General features: G+C 47.9%; 1 protein-coding gene across 7 annotated transcripts in view; it reads right to left on the bottom strand.

Annotated features, from left to right (window-relative positions):
* EPB41L4B (erythrocyte membrane protein band 4.1 like 4B) overlaps positions 1-13,210 on the bottom strand; it is a 124,456-nt gene that overhangs the window by 68,584 nt on the left and 42,662 nt on the right. For all 7 annotated transcript variants that reach the window (XM_059143600.1, XM_059143601.1, XM_059143602.1 and 4 more), the window contains exons 3-6: positions 9,617-9,659; positions 8,718-8,796; positions 6,729-6,773; positions 4,842-4,894 (exon numbers count right to left, since the gene is read on the bottom strand). In XM_059143600.1, the coding sequence (XP_058999583.1) occupies positions 4,842-4,894; positions 6,729-6,773; positions 8,718-8,796; positions 9,617-9,659 (220 nt within the window). The remainder of the gene's footprint in view (positions 1-4,841; positions 4,895-6,728; positions 6,774-8,717; positions 8,797-9,616; positions 9,660-13,210) is intronic.

The following is a 13,210-nucleotide window of genomic DNA, read 5'->3' as shown; positions in this document are numbered from 1 at the left end:
TGCCTCCCCCACTGGTCAAAACACCATTATCTCAGTTATGACTGTGTGTGTGTGTCTCTCTCTCTCTCGCCTGCTTCTCCTACCCAAGGAGGCCCAGATTATGTTTCCCCCGTGAGGTGGTAGAGCCCAAATCTGCAATAAAAGGCAACTGCAGGGAACGAGGACCTGCTCGGAAACATCCATTTCGGCAGGCTCTCGCGAAGGGTGGGTCCGAGCAGCACTCCCGAGCCTGCAGTGCTGGAGAGGACCAATCAAGCATTCAGTACATGTAGAATCTGGGGGAAAATAAGCCGGGAGAGAGAGGGGAGGAGGGCGGAGGGGAGGAGGAAGGGAGGGGGTGACAAGGCTGCAGGAGCAACTGCGGCAAGTCAGCCAGAACCAGCGCAGACGGGGAACAGCCACGTGAGCAGTCCCAACAGAGAGCCCGGGGCGCCCTGCACACTAGTTGCTCTCGCCAAGTACCCCACAGGATGGAGGGCCTGAGGACACAGGGGGCCCCAGGCCTCCAAGACAGGAATGAGAAGATCCACTCTCCCCAGCCTGGACCCCACCCCTGCAGCTCAGGGGGCGGACCCCAGGATGGAAAGGAATCTTCCAGAGGTTTCTCTAACATCCCGCTACTATGCACAGGGTCCGCATCACCCGGGAGTTTGCTTCTAATGCCCAGTCTCAGGCTCCAGTCCAGAACTACTGATGTCAAAGCTGCCTTTTCACCAGAAGCCCAGGTGATGGGCTCACAGGTTACTTTGGAAAGCACGGATCTGCACCCCTGGCCTTTGAACTTGCATGTGCGTCAGGATCACGCAGAGGGCTCGCTTAAACAAACATTGTTTTTTAAAAGATTTTTATTTATTTATTTGACAGACAGAGATCCCAAGCAGGCAGAGAGGCAGGCAGAGAGAGAGAGGGAGAAGCAGGCTCCCTGCTGAGCAGAGAGCCCGAAGCGGGGCTCGATCTCAGGACCCTGAGATCATGACCTGAGCCAAAGGCAGAGGCTTTAACCCACTGAGCCACCCAGGTATCCCTAAAACACACATTGTTGAAACCCATCTGCCAAGATTCTGATACCATAGGGCTGGATGAAGCCTGAGAATGTGCATTTCTAGCAAGTTCCCAGGTTATGCCGATGCAGCTGACCAGGGCACACACCTTGAGAAGCCCGGCTCAACACAACAGATCCCACCAACTGAGGAGTCAGCACACAGCCAGACCGTCTGAACCCCTCCAGTCACAGCCCTCACTAAGTCCCCAGCAGCCTTTCCATCCCGAGAGCCCACTTTTCCGGAGGGACCCAATGGGCTTGCAGAAGGGCTGAGCCTTTTCTGTCCACACAGACGCAGGAATACCACGCTCAGAGGGGACGTGGGAGGGCTGGATGGGACGCTGCCTGACACGGGGAGGGGACCTGGTGAACGTCTCCTCACCCTCATTTGCGGCTCTGGACGGAGAGCCCCCTAAAATCACCAGGGTGGGCTGGGGCAGGGTGTGCAGCTACTCGGTACCTCAAGCAAAGTCACAAATGAGGATTCTGCTCTGGAAATAACGCACCCAGCGAAGGGGAGGGCTGGGCTCCCCAGGCCAACACTGACCTCTGACCAAGTGCTCACCCTGAAACTAGGGTGGGCTGGTGAGGCTAGCGGGGCAGTGTGGGCAGAGCTCCCCTTCCTATGAACCACGCTTTCCCTGCACCCACGGGCCGAAGGGGGGCAACAGAACCCTGGGTTGAGTGACGTCTCAGCAACACCACTGACATCATCAAGCACAGCAGGAAGAAGCCAGACAATGGTAAGGTTTTCCTGAGACCGGGCAAGGGGGCCCGGGTCCCTCCTCACTGTTGCTGGGTGAGAACCAGGAGGAGTGACGCCTAGTACACGTACGCTGAGACAGCACGCCCGCCTTCTGAGAATCTGCCGGCCAAATGACACTCACTGTCTGTGAGCTCTGCAGCCAGGGTCCTGGTGGGGTGGGGGTGAGTGGGGTAGGGTGGAAACAGCTCAGACACAGAAGGGCCCGAATCCGTCCTTTACCGTCCACTATATCTGTGCCACCCGGGCAAGCCACTTAACTGCTCGCCACTTCTGATGCCCCGCCTGTAAAATTGGGAACTGCTGCAAGGACAAAAGAAGATCAGGGGACGCACAGCCAACGACGGCCCAATGCCCCCACTCTTTCTTTCTGCCTGAATTCACTTTCTTTCTTTTTTTTTTTTTTTTTTAAGCTTTTATTTATTTATTTGTCAGAGAGAGAGAAAGGGAGAACACAAGCAGGGAGAGTGGCTGAGAGAGAGAGAGAGAGAGAGAGAGAGAAGTAGGCTCCCTGCTGAGCAAGGAGCCCGATGCGGGACTTGATCCCAGGACCCTGAGATCATGACCTGAGCTGAACGCAGATGCTTAACTGACTGAGCCATTCAGATGTCCCAGTAACTTTCAAATCTACCGTCAACTTGGTCCCCAAAAGAGCGTAGCCTTCACTCAGGGCCACTGCGTCTGCCCCTCCAGAACACCATCCATTCGAGGACAACCACAGCAAGACATGTCTGCAAGGCTCAAGCAAGGGAGGAAAACACACCCTCCATTTTATGCAAAGCCAGACAAGCTCCAGTAACCTTGATGACCTGAGGCAGACTGGCTCCACAGGGTCGAACTGGAAAGCAGGCTGTGGCACCTCCCAATGGGATGTGGGGAAAAGAGGCCTCAGAGGGACAACGTAACAAGACCTCCCCGACTTGTGTGTCTAAGCCTTCAGCCTTCTTCATTCATATGGGAAACAATGACTGTATCTTAAATGACACTCGGTTGTGGTTCCAACTCAAATGGGTCATCTCCCCGAGAAAGGCTCACAGACAGCGACCTCATTCACGCCTGCCCCAGCTCTGAAGTGCAGCAAGTGGTCCTACCAAAGCTGGACTGTGGGAGTGTGACGATGACTTCATCCCACGGCAGGAAGTGAGGGAGAGTGGAGGGGAGGGGAAGATGAGAATGTATGTGCCTGGCACGCTCATGGTTCTGGACCCATGAATGATGGCCCCAGGTCGGACAGGGATGTGACTTCGTCCCATTAACCACACTCTGACATCTACTGCTGAGCCACCAACTCTGACGGCAGAAACTCCTGAAGATTCAGAAACTCTAGCGTGGATACTACTTGGCCAACTGGTGATATTATACCTGGCCAGAATGGAGAGCAGATTGCCATGTCCCCCAAGCACTCACCATAAGGACTGCTATATCAGGAAACGTGGACATGAAGCAAGCAGCATTGTATTTAGCACAGACATTCACAGAGGACAATATTGTCATCTCTACCACCCGTGCTTTCAGACCTCAGGGGCAAGCTCCCCCTTCAGCCACAGTCTTTGAAGGGCCTCTCCCACTCCATTTGATTCCTTCTATATTTATTGAGCACCTGCTATATGCGAGCCCCCATTAGAAAATAAGAATTAAAGTGACTAAGGAATAGTATTATCAGGTAAGGAGAGTATCCTGCAGTCATTAAACACCATCTTTACGGCAAAAAATGTACACTAAAAATACCAAGTAGAAAGTCATACAAAAAATTATATATGACTTATCAGAATTACACTGTAAAAACTGCACCCGGCTTATAGACACTCTTGATTATCTGTGGATGGCAGGATGATAGGTTCCTTCCTTCCTTCTATATGTCTATTGTGCTGCTGTCCTGATATTCTATCATAGATGTGTACTGATTTTATAATTTGAAGACGTAGATCAATTCTAAAAATTGGCAAATACAAAAGCTGGAAGCCAAATCTTATGATGGTATTCAAAACTAATTAGTAATACGCATAAATACATCATAATTAATTATCCCATAGAAGCCGATAAACACACTGGTAAATGAATCCACAACATATGTCTATCTGATATACTGATAAAACTCCTTATGTGCAGTTACATGTTCGTATCCTCTTAATTAATGTTGGAGACCTTAGCAAGGGTTTCTTATGCATTTTAAACTAAAATCCACCAGTGCCTAATATGGAACAGCCAACGTTGACAACCATGCAGGCAAACCTACCATCTAATGGCCCACCTCTAAGCAAATGACACCTTGTCAATGCTTCTGGCCTGACCTCTCTGCTGCAGCCAAATGTGAACACTCAAGAAGCTACTGGGGATCCCCCTGGCACCTCTCAGCCAAGAGGCCCTTCACAGGAGCCAACTGTTCTAACCATTCACTGTTCCCCATCACCTGCCACAGATTTCATGACCAGGTCCTTCTCCTGCACCAATAATGTTTTTTGGGGGGGTGTGTGTGTGCGCATGCGTGCGTGTGTCCCCTACCCTGGTCAGTTTCCTTTTATTACAGCAACACCTTCTTACGGCAGCCGCAGCCCTGGCCTTGCTCCAGTCCTTCCTCCCCATCACAGACGGTGTGCTCTTTTAAACGCACACCTGACCAGGCCTGCCTCCCTCTTAAGAGCCTTCAGGGCCCTGCTGCTGACAGCATGAAAGTCATGCTGTCTAAACAGGGTTCAAGTCTGTCCACTTCTCCGGGTTCTTAAACTTCGACCCTCTGACACCACGCGACGGCTGATGCCTCTCTGCACTTCCCTACTCTGTGTCTTGATTCCTTTGCGCACCCTCATCCACTCATCCCCAGGAAGGGCCTTCACCTCCTAAGCCCCCTGCAGCAACTATGCTACCTCTCTGTGGTTCTGCCATGTCCTCACGGGACCGCAAGCTACTTGGAGATGGAGGCCGTACTGTATCCAATTATACCCCAAAGCAGAGAACTGAGCCTGGTACACGGGATCATCAATCGCTGAAACAAGAGCGTAACATTAAAATGCTAATTACCACCAAAGAAGAATGTACCTTGTAGACAGAGAGCAGCTAATTCCACAGCCGTTTCATAGGGGCATTTCAATCTTGGTGGGAAAAAGAGAGAGAGAGGGGGGAAATTAATTCTGTATATGAACTTTAATACTCGTAAACCATACAAAATATCATTAAAGTCATTTTTCAAAAGGTAGTGATATTTAGATAATGATTTTTCCCAGCGGCTTCTATTTTTGCTGCCCACATTAAACAATGCAAACAAGCTGACTTCCGCTATTTCCAAAGTTGGTCTCACCATCTAGCAAAAGCACCCAACCCTGGTATAGTCTCTATCCACCCTGCGGGCAATTTTACTGGATTTGGCAAGGATGGGGGACGTATGGGAAATGAAATGAACAGCCTTCCCTTGCCTTGTGATTCTGAAACTTACTTGATCTAGTACATGCGCCTTTTCAAGCTGTCTTACGTCTTTCTTGAAACCAGGTCATAATGTTAAAAATAAGCAGACAGACACACTATCTAACATTGCCAGGACAGCTGGGCACACTCAAGCGTTCTCGTAAGTAGAAGGGAGGCAGACCCACGGAGGGGAATTACTACACCTCCAATCACTGATCTCATTCACACTTCAAATTACAAACTGAGTCAGAAAAATAATAATGACATCCATTGGTACAGCACTTCATAGTTCTCAAAGCCTTTCACATGTATGGCCAAATGCGGTCAATGCACAGAGTTTATAAGCCCCAAAGACGGGTGCTCCCAGGGCTCCCCCACCCCCCACTTTAGAGATGAGGAACTGAGTGTTCACGTGTCTTGCTCAAGGCCACCCAGCTGGAAGGAGGCAGTGCTGGGGACCAAGGCACCACTGTGTAAATCAGGTAAATCAGGCCAAAGTACACGGAAACTACAAAGTACCATAAAAATGCAAGATGTCGCCATTAATATTTTTCCAAGTGGAAGACAATTACTAAAGATAAGAGGCCTTTCTTAGGAGGAGCACAGTATGCAGAGAGGGAGAGAGATAGAAATACACACACACTCGTAATACACACACCAAAGATTTGTAGTGCATGACTGAAAAAGGCAAATGTATACACTGTACAATCTACTTGTTCCATGGTATATATCGCCATCAAGGTTTCTATAGCGTATGTTCGATGCAGAGCCTGCAAATTCGGACATCACTTTTCCAATTTCCTTCTGAGTGTATTCAAAATCAAGACAGGCTCTTTTGAGCATCAGGGATCCCTTTTAGAGATTCAGTACGGCCTTCATTTTCCGTGGAATAGAATATGGTCAGTATGTATGTAGAGAAGGGACACAACTGTAAGGGCTAGGACATTGGAATTTCCCATCCTTAAAATGAATGCTGCAGGCGAGACCAACCACATGGGTACCAAACCCCCTTGCGCTCACCAATCATTGTCGCCAGAGGCCTGGTATTGAAAAACCATTTTTAAGAGGGGAACAGGAAATGAGGCGAGATGTCGAGACCTCCCATCAGAGTCAGAACATAACCCGCTTCGTTGCTTAAATGCAGATGGTGATGAATGAGACTTCTGACTGCCCAAACGCTTGTAAGTGTATACATACTAATAACGTATCTTGCTTGCAAATACGACCAAAGCCATTATGAATGGGACAGGGATGTGATCAGGGAGAGAATTATTCCCAAATGCACATCACTTAAGATAGTAAATGCTCTTGGAAATGCTTCAAGCCATAGAGTAATCATTTAAAACAAGATGACAATGACAGTGATACAAGTATTAGACTCACTTTACAATGCCTGGTGTACTTTTTTTGAATTTTGAAAAGGGAACAAGGGTAGAAGAGTTAAAACAACAACAACATCAACAGTGATTTAGAAATATACTACGATCTATCCTGCATGAAGAGGGAGAACAAAAACATACTTACTTTCCTGAAAGAATGTCATGCCTGAGTTGTAAAACAAACAGGTACCTGATAAACATACACAAAAGTCAACAGAGGGTCCCTCTTTCCCAGCCGTTTCCAATCCCCAACTGCCCATCACAGATACCACCCCCGGCACAGCCCACAATTCCGCATTGTAAAAAGGAGTCCAAATCAAATGAGAACTTTTGGTGGAAGCATCTCCTCTTGAGTCTCCAGGTAAGGCCTCCCAGAACCTAGCTAGGCAGGTGAGCGCATGTATAGGATTTGCAAGATACTCAGAGGATGGAACATGGAACACAGCACAGTCCAGTGACGGCCTGGGCAGCCCCGGCGGTGCTCGAGAAGAGGAGAGCTCACACACAGGCATGCGGCGTGTCCAATCAGACAGACAGGGCGGAGTTCCCGGCCGTGGCCCTCAGCCAGTCCCACCAGCACATTCTGGAAAGGGTGCAGCTCCTTGTATCAGAAAGTTTACAGCTGCCAGTAGTTAGCAACTGCTTGAGGCTTTTTTCCTGATGCAGGTTAACTGCAGACTCTGTCTTTCAAAAATAATCTCGTGTACACACACACCCACACCCACACACACACACCCCAAAAATCCCGGATCTGGGCTGCAGGGGGTTATGGGGTAATGAGAAATGGGGAGAGGAAAGCAGCAAATAACACAAGTGGAGTTCACCTAAGTAAAAAAAAAAAAAAATTAAGTGTCTTGGCTTAACTAAGTGGTTTTTTTTTTTAAACCAGCAGGATGTGGGCATCAGAACCACTTATAGTGCTTTGTAAAAGCCAAAGCTACCCACGCTCCGCCCCATACCTATGGAATCAGTCTTACATGCAAGAGTGGTCCCCAGGAATCTGATTTGTTCAAAAGCATCCTAGGTGTTTCTGATTCACACAACCCTGGTTAAGAATCACCGGCTTTGATGATGGCTAGAAGCAGCATGTTTCGTAAAGGACTCTGAAGAGGAACTCGAGAATAATTTGTTTGAACTTGGAAAACAATGCAGACGGTCACTCTCTGTTGGAATGGATCTAGGAGCATGTGGGTGACCCAGAAATCAAAGGATGGGGGAGCTGAAGGTTCTAGTACATTCCAGAATGTTCCTGCTTCCGACAGCTGCTTTGCCACCACTGAGCTGAGTACTTACATCAAAGAGAACACAGGGCTGACATGGCCAGAACTTCCAATTTCTACAGGAAAACCTAGCTACGGAAGGCCAGTAGGCCTCTCCAGGGTGGAGAATGAGGACAAGCAGTCTTTAAAAGTATTCCTTGGGGGGGGGTCATCTTCAGGCTAATGGCCACCACCATGAGCTGACATGTCACCGCTACGTCAATCACACAAATGACAAAGAGGGACATCTAAAGCAGCGGAAGGCTGGGTAGAGAGTCTCGCTGCCAGAAGGGTAAGTGGAGGGAAATTCTGTACTTAAAATGTTTTTAAAGTCTCTTTTGCTTCAACACTGTTTCTGAAGTCTAAGAGACAGGCATAGGCGGGCACAGCTCAAAAGAAATCCAGCGGGGCTGAAAGATAACATGAAGGGGTTCCAACAACTTTGATATTGGAGGAATCGAGGGAACACTGTGCAGCCCCTTAAAAAAATAAGATGGCAATCTGGGACTAAGAAATGCTCTTCCAACACCTGGTTTTCCCTTGGTAAGGCTACCAAAAGGGAAGCCTTTTTGTACCTAGACGAAAAAAAAGTGCCCTTGAACGACTCACCAGTTTACGCACAGCCCAACAAAACAGAAACATGGTAAGAAAATAAAATCTTTAAATTCTGATTTGTTAAGAAAAAGTTCAAATTAAGCAAAGGGCAGATTTTCCACAGATGACAGAGACAAGCACAGGAAGAGTACAAACAACTCTTGCTCAGAACTGAAAGCCAGCAGACAGAAGAGGAGGCAGATCCACAACATAGGGAGCCCGTAAGTTGCAAGGCAAGCGCTACGGGAAAGAGGGAAACCTTGTCCTACATGTTGTCCTACCTTGTAAACTCTTCACGTAGGTTGTTTGGTTCCGAAGAGTAATATTTAACTCGAAAGTGCAAAGCATAAGAAGGTCCAACTGAACACACGGAGATGGAAGGTTGAAGATGTTGTCCCCCAGTTTTGAAGATCAGAGAATGGACAAAAGGAAAAACACGTTAAATCTAGTCATACACTCACACTTACACCGGGGAGGACGCAATAGGGCACGGAATGCTAGTGAGTTCTTTTCAATCCTCTAGTCTGGAAAACTAAAATGTGCTTTCGCGTTGACAAGGACGGCGCAGCTAGTAACTCCTTCTGGAATAAAACCCTAACCGTCTAGATGAATTTCTAAGTGCTGACATTTTACTTTCCCCCAATTGCCAAGATATTCCAAACGGATACTAGCTTCTTACAAAGTACGAAGTGGGCTAAAGGAAAGGGACACATACACATCAAGGGTTGTGTAACCTAAAAATACAGTGAGGACACCGGAAAGTACTACATGTTTTAAAATGACCCACGCATACACAACCCTGAAGACAAGGGCTTGCCACACCTGTTAAATCGGAGAGCTGGTCCGGACTGTCGGAATGCCAGCATTCCCATCCTCTGAGTCCACTTTTATCACTCGTTAGCGAATGAATGTAATAGGCATAAAGTCATGCTTCTGAAGAGCATATTAATCAGTTCTCATTGGCAAGGGTGCCTGATTTCAAAGGAGAGTGTAGTCTGTTTTTTAATATCTACCAAAAACCCTTATCCAAATTTTAAACTCTAACATTTGGCCAGCCTTAAGAAATGAGAAATCGTCCACTTAAAACAGAATCTATTTTAAAACGTTCCCAAGTCCTGAGGAAAACACAATACCTCAAAACATTGGCAAAGGAGTTTTACTCTAAATTCTGCTTACTTACTTTTCATCTGCTTTTTTATGGGTTTGGAATGATCCAGCCAGTGCTGAAAGAGAGAAAAGGTTTCTTTAGGAACAGTTCATCAGCTGGACAACACAGCCCGCATTTACCCTCCTCTACCAACTTCAGTCATTCTACCCATGAAACCAGGGATCAGACCAGATCAGGGTTCTCAGCCTGGGGATCAGCAAGCTGTGTGGGATGGTATTAAAAGAAAAAAAAAAAAAATCCATGCTTAGGTACAATACATTTTTTCAAGCGAGCGCTAACTTTTCAAAGAGGCGCCTAAAAGAACTTTTAACTAATTGATCTGTGGAGGCCCTTTCTGGTCAGTGGAGTGTCGACCGGCTTTTCCTTCTAAATTTCTCAAGATATACTCCAGTTTCTCCCAAGTCACCATCAGCCTAGGAAAGACTACCAGCCACACTGCCGGGAGCCTCTGACCACACATGGGTCTTGAAGCTCTGTCAGTGTAAATGTTAAAATTAGAAAACCCAAATTCATGACCCCTTTATTCTTTTGCCTGGAAAAGGACCCCCAAGGAAGCTGGGAAGACAGGCGGAGATTTATTTGCTGGAGATAATTTTGCTCTGGTCAACGAGGACATTTCAACTTCCCGTCATTTTCACCAGAAAGAACACTTGCGTCCCAGCCACCCCTGCAAGTCCTAAAACCATTTCCCTCGTATGCAAATTCCTCTATCATGTCTAAGTGGTTGATACTACACTGTCCTGAGGAGCCTCAGCAGCTTAACTCCCAGGGAAAACAGTACTTAGTTAGGACCCTTACTCTGGAAGCCCCTCCAAGCGATCCCAAGCCCTGGAGGGCAGGGACGGTGCGCTTTTAATCCTTCTTCTCCTGTCTCCTGCCAGGCACAGGCCCCTATTAGATTCTTGAGAAATAAATACAAGATTAATTTTTTTTTTTTTTGTAAAGGAGGCAAAGAGGAACTGGCCACGCACTGAAACGTGCCCGTGAGGGTAATCTGGAATGACCCAGCCAGAGGCGGGGGGTCTCTCCCCGGCTGCTGGGAACCAGAGGCAGGTTAGGGGCTGTAGACCGGTGTCAGGAGCAATCTCAGCTCCGCACATTCTAACCACGAGGAAGGATGGGACTGAGGGAGTGCGGCGTACTCTACCCCTCACCATGGAGCTCATTAAGACTGTGTGGGAGGAGGGGAACGAGGAAACACTAGAGCAAATAACAGATGACTTAGAACACAATCAGCTGTGAGCAGTGCGAGGGGAGGGCGTGGGCTTCTGCCATCTCCACCCTCCGGCTCAGCAACCACGTGATGAGGGAAGATCCGCGCAGCAGGACGCGGCAAGCGCAGGCTGCTTGCTCTCCTCTTAATAGCCATGAGTTGGAAATGACCTAAATGTCTATCGACAAAGGATCCAAAAAAAATGGCTCGTCCTTGTGGTGAAACACTATTCAGTCTTTCAAACGGATGTGGGCCTCTTTATCCACATGGCAAGAGACCCACAGCTCAACACCTGATGAAAAGGAAAAAAAAAAAACCCAGGATCCCGTTGATATAAAATTATTATTTTCTATCAAGATATGTCCAGAAGGATTTATAGACGTGGATGTGGGGCTGTGGGTGCGGTTTCCTTTTTTTCTTTTCTGCACAATTTTTTACTTTTAATGAGAATACGATCTTCAAGGCGTGAGCCAGACTGTCACTCTCATTGTTCATTCCATGGTTTGCTTAGCAGGCAGGTTTTGAAGATCAGTTTGCCCCGTCAGAATGCCGTGTCACTGCTGCCCTCAACCAAGCAGAAAACCTCGGACCTTAGCCTCTGAGAGGAGGACAAATCCAGACCTGATAAACGTCTATTTACTTTCCTGCCAAAGTGTCACACCAATGGCGATGACTAAACTCCTTCCCCTCACTTTGAAATGAATGTACTATTACCATGCAAAGGAAGTTCTCCCCACAACCAGCCTTCTAATCTTAGACCCAGAGGCTCAGAGCTTCAAGGGGTTTGTCCCATTTCTTCCCTTTGAGTCCCCTTCTATCTGGAATAGAACCCATTTAGCCCCCTGTTCCCTCCCTCCGCGGTCAAACTATGATCTCGATCCAAGTCGGACCTGTGTTGTTCCCGTGGCGATGGATTTCAACCCTGGTTGTGCATTGCAGTCCTGACTACCCAAGTCCCACCCAAGATCCATTAAACAGAGTCTCAGAGCATTACTATTTTTTAAAGGCTCCCCATGTGCCCATTAAATATTTAGTGCTGAAGTCTTCCCACATCCTCCTCTGACCCAGGAACATAGCCTACCAATCTTGGGGATCTTGACACATCCACAACCTCTTCTGAAAATCGTGGTCTATGCTTTGTGAAATCTCAAGCAATTTCGGGGTTTGTTAGCCAGATGTCTGTGGTTGGTGTTAACTGACAGTTCACGGCTACTGCTCCTCCTGGACAGCAGCCTACTTCTTCCTCTGGCCATGGTGGGTAAGGAGCTCCCTGATCTGTGTGGGGCGGCTGGCCTCCATCCTTCCTGCCCAGCCACGGGGCCCTGCCCGAAGCAGGACATACCAGAATGGAGACCTGTGAGAAGTCTTTGGCCCACTAAATTGGGAAAGTCATCAGAAACAGTTTCATTTTAAAAGCTCCTTGGCCCTATCGGGAGGATTCAGATCAGGTTTGCTTGCCTGCCATCAGAAGTGATAAGAAATCCAGCCATAATCCTAGAACAAGAGATGATAAAACCTATCTTGTATCCAACCAGTTCAAAATGACCTGACTTTCTACTTAGCTACAAGGAGGTGACCAGACTCTGATTACTTGTGTTCTATCCCAGAAGACCACCTCATGATGAACACCTGGGCACTACGGCCCATCGTGGCCTTTGGTAAATCATATCCTTGCACTGTCCTTGCACAGAGGCCTGCATTGAGCCGCAGTGGGACCAGTCTCAGATGTTCAGCTAAAGATAGCCACACCACCTGTCGGCAAAGGCCAAGGCGAATGGCTCCAGCCCTCTTAAGAGACCATGAAACCAGTCACTGGGGATAGAAGAGGGCATTTCTAAGTTCATAGGGAATGACATTTAACTCAAACCCTCTAACAGGTGTTAGAAAGGTGGTTTCTGATCTGAACATCTCATCCAAGTCAATCTGGCAAAACCCTTTCCGTAAATCAAGATGGCAAAGCCCATCTGTCCTGACAGTACATCAATTCTAGAACCATGACGTGGAGAAGGCTGGTTGTAGAACTGAGCTGTCCGAAATCTGCACAGAGGCCCTTGAACTGTGATGGCCAGGAGAAGCTCAGGGGGCCGAAAAGGTCTAAAACCCGCCTGAACACCCCCTGAGCCCTCGCCATCACGTGTGAGTGCCGCGGCTCATCGCTGGCTGCCCAGGACCTGTAGAGTTTCTTCGCTTACAGAGGGTGTCTAGTTCGCGTTTAAATCGGAGCTGGAAGGAATGTGGAGAGATAATCACATCCAAGGGATGAAAAGAGAAAGAAGGGAAAGGACACTTTTGGCGCTTACTGTGTGTGATGGGATTTATAATAAGAAATATATATTTGGTCTTGGTTTCTGGCACAGAGCTCTTAAAACCCTTGGAATTTTCTACACTGTAAG

Source organism: Mustela lutreola, chromosome 12 (assembly GCF_030435805.1).
Source record: "Mustela lutreola isolate mMusLut2 chromosome 12, mMusLut2.pri, whole genome shotgun sequence".
Taxonomy (NCBI): Eukaryota; Metazoa; Chordata; class Mammalia; order Carnivora; family Mustelidae; genus Mustela; species Mustela lutreola.
This window is presented reverse-complemented; position numbering and strand designations above follow the sequence as displayed.